Genomic DNA, 7,934 nt, shown 5'->3' on the forward strand with positions numbered 1-7,934 from the left:
ATGTTGTTTAGTACAGACACAGCCTTAAAGGTATAAGATATGTGGCAGCTTGGGTCCTTCAGATGTATACTGGCTCACAGGAAAATGAAAGCAACTTTGCCCTCCATATTTTTTCATAATTCCTTTCTTATTTTTCTTGCCCACAGAAATCCCATACAAATGTATTCTAGTCTGATGATAGATGATGATTTTTGCTCTTAAGAACCTTGGAAACATGCTAGGATACTGCATAGGTTCTCTCCTTTTTTTTTTTGTACTTTTATTTTAGTCAATCTAAATTCAATGAAAATTGGATTTACTGCTCTCTGGTTGACTATCATTGGATTTCCTGTATCTCAACACTTGTACCTTCCCTTTAGCTGGTTCCAAATACCTACTTCTCCATAATATTTCTCTATTCTCCTGACTTACAGACCTCCCTTTCCAAGGAAAATAAATGGCTTTCTAAGGAGAAAGTCCATGTTAAATTTAAAATAGTTTCCATTTTTTGAGTCTTCTGCTCTTTGTCACAAAATAAAAATTTCAAAATAACCTTGAAAATTGTTTTGCTCTTTATCACACATATTTTCTTCAAATACTTATCTCTGTTTGCCCTTGCATTTTAGGCTCGTGTTTTCTTTCTCTTACAAATAAAGTCCTAAATTCTTTTCTTTGAAACTTAGTGTTTTGTCTGACTAGTCAAAACCAACTTCTTTAAAGCAGGTCTGGTTTTCTAGGATTTCAAAGATACATTGTGGTAGAGGGTCATAACATATTAATTCTATTTATCCATGTTGTCTTACTATATATTATATTTTTGTAAAACTGTAGTACTCCATAGAACACCACTTTATTCTGGCAACATATTTCTATCACAGGCACAAATTCCACAATCAGTGATGGACCCTCTGGCAGGAAATGCATTATAATCTTCAGCCTATACGTTTATTGGGTAGTTGCAAGTTGCCTGCTGTTGTCTAGTGAATACAATTTGATAAATGGGTATTTTGAAGTACAGAACAAATCTTAAAAATGACCTTTAAGGAGATAATAATAACATATTTTTCAGAGTTTAAAATAATAAAAAAAATTAAAACTCATGAACTTTAAGAAATTACCAGAATTTTGCCTATTGAAAACTAGCTCTTCTCTGCATATAAAGAAATCCCAGAAGCCAAATTTCAGCAAGGCTGTAAGATTGGAGTTGAAGAAATGTAATATTGATCAATGCACAAATGAAAGTAGGAAGTAGTGCTTACAGACTGCAATTTAGAAGTGCTTTTGTACATGCTGCTATGCTTAAAGTAGATAAGCAACAAGGACCTACTGTATAGCACAGGGAACTCTGCTCAATATTCTGTAATAACCTAATCAGGAAAAGAACTAGAAAAAAGCATAGTATTCAGTATATGTATAACTGAATTACTTTGTTGTACACCTGAAACTAACACAATATTGTTAATCAACTATACTCCAGTGTTAAATAAATAAATAAATAAAATGAACGCAAAATGAAATAGTAACAAAAGCTGCTCCACTGTGTTTAGAAACAAAATGAAAGAAGGTAGATAGATATATATTCAACCTTTGTATTCTTATTGCTGTTGTTTACAGGAGAGATCTTCTCTGACCTGATTTGGCTTTTGATTTACTAATTGTGCCTTGGAGGTGCCCTTCAGGTACTGAAGTTATTCTAGCCCCACTGTGTGCCCTAAACCTACAAGTGGTCTGTCCTGCAGGGCAGCACTGGAGTCGGGGAACTGCCACCAAGGGCTGTGTTCACCCTTGAATTTAATTATTTAAAAGGTACTTTCCAGAATCGTACTGCATTTCATGTTACTGTTTCTTTTCCTACAGAGTATTTGGGATGTTTACCCACACGGAAGACAGAGAGACTGTATATGCCTGGTTTACCTTTTCACACTGGCTTGTATATGCCAATAGTGCTGCGAACCCAATTATTTATAATTTTCTCAGTGGTGAGTTTTCAACTGTTTCTTCTGTACAAACCACAGGCCAGGGTGAGGGATCGATGACCAGAAGGTCTGAACACTTTTGAACGGTATGAAGATATTAGTTGTGATACAGTGAGAGTATTTTTCCCTGATCTGACTGGTCTTGAGTTTTTTCCCTTATAAGAGGGAACATGTGTTACCTAACGCATCAGAAAAAATTATCTAAGTAACTTTTTCCATAAAATTTAGAAGAAAATTTGAAATAGGAGGAAGGTGAGAACTGTGAGAACTGAATAAGAGAATCTTGCTTGTCATACATTAAACTTATGATTTATAAAGATGTAAAATCATTTTATCTGAAAATAAAACAGCCTTGCTTGTATCATTTCCTTTGACAACATTTGTAGCCTAATTGAAATGGAATTGGAACCTTTCCACTTTTAGGTATTTCTATGTATTTACAATTCTCTTGTGGGTAACATCTCTTGGGTTTATCTCAAGATTTCTCACTGACCATAAAAAAAATTACATTCCTCTAAATAACACATAAGCTAAATGAACCACACATACACACCTGTGCAATTGATTTCACCCATCTGTTTATGGGATCAATATAATTATAAAAATCATTTAACTAAATATTGTTTTATCTACCAACATTTTGCCTAATTGTTTTAGAATTGTGTTTTAATTAGCTATATCTTTACATTGTCTTCTTTCCAACCGGTTAGCTATTTCTTTTTTTTTTAAATTAATTTATTATTTATTTATTTATTTTTGGCTGCGTTGGGTCTTCGTTGCTGCGTGCGGGCTTTCTTTTTAGTTGAGGCAAGCGGGGGCCACTCTTCGTCGCTGTGTGCAGGCCTCTAATTAAGGTGGCTTCTCTTGTTGCAGAGCACGGGCTCTGGGTGTGCAGGCTTCAATAGTTGTGGCTTGCGGGCTCTAGAGCACAGGCTCAGTTGTTGTGGCACATGGGCTTAGTTGCTTCGCGGCATGTGTGATCTTCCCAGACCAGGGCTCGAACCCATGTCCCCTGCATTGGCAGGTGGATTCTTAACCACTATGCCACCAGGGAAGCCTGGCTATTTCTTTTTTATTTCCATCTCCAAATATATGATGATTTTATATGAAAGAATAAGCAATTCATTTTATTGCATGCTGAATAAAGTGTGTGCATTTTCTAACTTCACCTTTGGCCTTCCAGATTATATAGGTTATTAAAAAAGACAACCAATTAGGCTTTTTGTTTTAAATAACTTTTTGTTTTTCAGTCATGGCATGTACCCTCTATATACCTGCTTTATTTCACCTTTTGGTGGATCAGGTGGTGTATATGTGAGGGGTGGTTTGTATTCAGTTGCCCCTTTTCATGCCTTCCCCTGACACATTCAACCCCAGTCTCCAAAATAAAGACTACATTCAGACTGGGATAAGCAGAGACCACCACCCCAGTGCTGTTTGAAGGAAGAAGGGCCTGAGGAGCTGTGGCTAAAAAAGCAGTGGGGAAACACTTGCCCTGGGCTTAGGGATGACAAAGGCCCTGAGCTTGTACTAAACAGGGAAAATCTATTAGAGGGTCGTAGGGAGAATTATCTGAAGTAGAAGCCACAGAACCAAGTCAAAGTGCCATGATGGGGGTTAAGACGAGGCAAGAAGGCAGCTGATAACCAGTGGGCACCAATTTTAATCACTCAACAACCCAGGTAGGTAATCAAAGCTCAGAGAAAAGAACTGGTGATTTCCAACACTGCCATTTACCCTTAGAGGCTTAAAAGGTCAGTGTTTCATCCTTATCCTTCTCCAATGTCACATCAATAATTTAAAGATAAAGAAAAACTTCTAAAGTTGTTTATTTTTCTTTCAGTTTATCCTGCCTTATGCAGATTATGAAACGTTAGAAATTTTCTAGATATTTTGTTGAACTGACTGTGTCAATAGAACAGTTTCTTCAGAGTACAATGCAGGGATAATTTCTGTGTACGTTTGGCCATGTATAACTTAGGTTTCATCATTTTTTAAATCGTTAAATATCTCTGGGTAGCTTTCTGCTGATACTCAGCTTTACTATAGTTATCTAGTTAACAATAACCCACATTCACAAGTATAGGAGGTTTGCCTCTAAAGGTATCAAACAAACTCCAAACATTGGGCATGAAAAGCAGCCTCACTATTTTATGGAAATGTGTCAGTGTTTCAAGAGTGTGCCAAGCATTATTTCATTCTTTTTTATGGCTGAGTAATATTCCATTGTATATATTTGCAGCAAGATGGATGGACCTAAAGATTATCATACTAAGTAAAGTGAGACAGAGAAAGAAAGACAAATATCATATGATATCACTTATATGTGGAATCTAAAAAAAGTGATACAAATGAGCTTATTTACAAAACAGAAATAGACCCACAGACATAGAAAACAAACTTATGGTTACCAATAGGGAAAGGGGCAGAGGGAAGATAAATTAGGAGTTTGGGATTAACCTATACACTACTGCTACTATATATAAGATAGTTAAAGAACAAAGTCCTACTGTATATCACAGGGGACTATACTCAGTATTTTGTAATAATCTATAAGGGAAAAGAATATAAAAAAGAATATACATATACATATGTATACATATATGTATATATGTGTGTGAGTGTATATATATATATATATATATATATATATATAGCATTCACTGTGCTGTACACCTGAAACTAACATGATATTGTAAATCAACTATACTTCAGTTAAATAATTAATTAACTATTAAAAAAGGATGTACCAAGCTTCCAATAACCAATTTCCTTTTCCAAAATAGGAGCCAGTCAGTTGTATTTTATTCATGATTGGTTAAAACATATTGAATTCCTTTGCCTTTCATTCTCCCTGGTTTGCCAGGAAAATTTCGAGAGGAATTTAAAGCTGCATTTTCTTGCTGTTGCCTTGGAGTTCATCACCGCCAGGAGGATCCGCTGGCCCGGGGACGGACGAGCACTGAGAGCCGAAAGTCCCTGACCACCCAGATCAGCAACATTGATAACATATCAAAACTGTCCGAGCAGGTCGTGCTCACGAGCGTTAGCACACTCCCAGCGGCCAACGGTGCGGGGCCACTCCAAAACTGGTAGAAGATTGATGCCTAGGACAGGGATGCCTGAGTACCACTCTTCTTTTTTTAAATCTCTGTACACAGAAATTTTATTACTTTGTGGACCCATTTTTTTTTTTTTTTAAAGAAAATGATCTCTTGCTCTTTGGAAATAAAGTCAGTTTAAAATCATTTCTCAACTTTTGATTGAGATATGTTAGAAGTTGAAACTTCCACTGAACTTATTTTCAGGCTGTTTCACTTTTAGCTTCGTGTATTAGGATTTGTGTCAATTAAATGTATGAGCATTTCCAATTCTAATTGTTATTTTAATCTTACCTTCAAATTGGTGGCTAAAAGTTGCCCAAACTTATCCTTTGGTTTTCTTTTGGCTACTAAAAGAAGTAGTAATTACTAACTCTGGATTAACAAGAGATATGTTAGTTGACATTATAGTTTTAAAAAAATCACTAAAGAGTGTCATTATGGTGTGACATTTGAGAGTATATTTATATACAAAATAACATTATATTAGATAACTCAAAAGCTATCTTTCAGAACTATAAAAACATGTATACTATTCAACTTTATTTTCCATTAATTTTATAACTCATTTACACAGTTTTCTTGGGTTTGTAACCTTACCATTGCTAACATTTATCATTTCAACATATGGCCAATAAGACTCTGTATTCAGGTAAAAACTGTGGAGTAACTATAAACACACAATTTCCATCTCTAAGGAAAGATTTCAACATTTAAGACTAAGATATCCCATTATTGTATTCTTCTAACCAATAAAAATGAGGTAACTGGCCTTGCTAGATGAAATTAAGAATTCAATTTACAAAGAGAAAGGGTAGTAGAATACCAAATCACATCTGGGTCCCATATTGGACAGGGTAATGCCATGGAGATTTGATGGTAAATATTTGCATTTATTTACGTTTTGTAAACATCTATCAAACACCTCCCAGAAAGCACCCACCGTGCTAGGTGCTAGGGTGTGAATGTGCCTTCAAGACAGCTCCAGTCCACTGAAGGGGACCTGTTGGTAGAGGCTGCAGAGCAGCAAGGCATTCTGGGAGATGATTCAGACTCAGAGCAGGAAGCAACCAATGATGGTGGTCCTCACCATGACATGGACAGGGAGGTTGCACTTTTTTGTTTCTGTTTAATTACAGTGACTCTATTGATGTTAGTGAATTCTACCTGGGCCTGTGACTGAGAGCCAGGTGACTAGGAGAAGGGAGGGGTTTGCTCTTACTCACACACAAATGAACAGGAGTGCAGTACGTTCCATACAAATGTAAGATCTGGGGTTCAAAGTATTGAATATTTTCTTTTTTTCTTTCTTTTTTTTTTTTTTTTTTTGCGGTACGCGGGCCTCTCACTGTTGTGGCCACTCCCGCGGTGCACAGGCTCCGGACGCGCAGGCTCAGCGGCCATGGCTCACGGGCCCAGCTGCTCCACGGCATGTGGGATCTTCCCGGACCGGGGCACGAACCCGTGTCCCCTGCATCGGCAGGCGGACTCTCAACCACTGCACCACCAGGGAAGCCCGGATATTTTCAATCTGCTTCTCTGCAAAATTATTCTGATTCAAATAGTCACTTTAAAAGTAAAAGAGATGTTCATGGAAAGTTGCTCTTCTTCTTATAGTATAGTAGCAGGCATTCTTATTTTATTGAAACAAAAGATATGCAGAATATTTAAGAAAGATTTTCATAGAACATAAAAATTATCTTGCTCTTTTCTTACTTTTTTTTTCCAACTCATCACTTTCAGAAAGAATATAACCAAATTATCCACAAATGGTTTTTGTGCCTTAGAACTGGGGATTACTTTGTGCTTCTTACGACTCAAAGCAAAAACTACCCTCAAATATGAGGTTTATTGAAATTATATTGCTAATTATCAGAACAATATCAATGAAAGCAAAGTATTGTAACTCTCTGCTTTCTCCCCTTTGTACATCTGAGAACTTTTTTTCTTATTTATGCTGCATGAAAGAAGAGTTGTGATTTTCACATTGCTATGGACGTTAGCACTTTAGTTTGAGAATGAGGATAATGTCAAATAATATTGATCATATGCCTTAGTAGCTAAGTAATTTGCCGAATCAGCAATTCTGAGATCAGAGTAAGAGCTAAATGTTTCAGATCCTAATATATCTAGTTATTTGTCATTTAAGAAGAGAGATTGAGAGAGAGAGAGCAAGAAAGGGAGAGCTAGAGCTGGAGAGACAGAGAGAGAGGCTCAGAGAGGCAGTAGTTGTGTGATTTTGTGAAGAACAGACTCAGAAGTCGGAATTGCTTTGCTCTAAATCAATGATTTTCAAAGTGTGCTTCCTGAGCCATCAGATTCAGCATCACCTGAGAACTTATTAGACATGCAGATCTTCACCCTATCCCAGATTTGCCAAATCAGAAACTTTGGGGTGGTACACAGGAATCTGTGTGTTCACAAGCCCTACAGGTGATTCTGAAGGGCCTTAAAATTTGAGAACCACTGCTCCAGAGACTACCACCTGGCACTGACATACTAGCCCATATGAAATAAAGTATTTTACTGCCCAGGTATCTACAACAGGGACCACCGTCATCACTACTGTCAACCTGATTGGAGGTCAGAAAGAAGAGGCTAAGTACCAATGTTGAAAGTCACTCAGCATTATCTCACTCAAAGAGGTAATGCTTTATGAAATAGTGCCCCTGTGTTACAAGTGCAGTTTGGAAGAAGACAGGTTTTAAAGCCCTGGCGTGCTTTATGGCTACTTGGATGATTTGAGTTTCTTTCTTTTTTTTTTTTTTTAAGATTTTTTTGATGTGGACCATTTTTTTAAAAAGCCTTTATTGAGTTTATTACAATATTGCTTCTGTTTTATGTTTTGGTTTTTTGACCCCGAGGCATGTGGGATCTT

The 7,934-nt window shown here is 36.7% G+C and overlaps 1 protein-coding gene across 1 annotated transcript in view; it reads left to right on the forward strand.

Moving 5' to 3' along the window:
* Positions 1–7,633, forward strand: part of HCRTR2 (hypocretin receptor 2) — a gene marked incomplete at both ends in the record, with an annotated part of 118,847 nt that extends 111,214 nt beyond the window's left edge. Inside the window, 3 exons of the mRNA XM_082663498.1 lie at positions 1,837–1,958; positions 4,822–5,047; positions 7,591–7,633. Of these exons, the coding sequence (XP_082519624.1) occupies positions 1,837–1,958; positions 4,822–5,047; positions 7,591–7,633 (391 nt within the window). The remainder of the gene's footprint in view (positions 1–1,836; positions 1,959–4,821; positions 5,048–7,590) is intronic.
* Between the last annotated feature and the right edge of the window lie 301 nt (positions 7,634–7,934).

Source organism: Grampus griseus (assembly GCF_964374135.1).
Source record: "Grampus griseus genome assembly, chromosome: 10".
Taxonomy (NCBI): domain Eukaryota; kingdom Metazoa; phylum Chordata; class Mammalia; order Artiodactyla; family Delphinidae; genus Grampus; species Grampus griseus.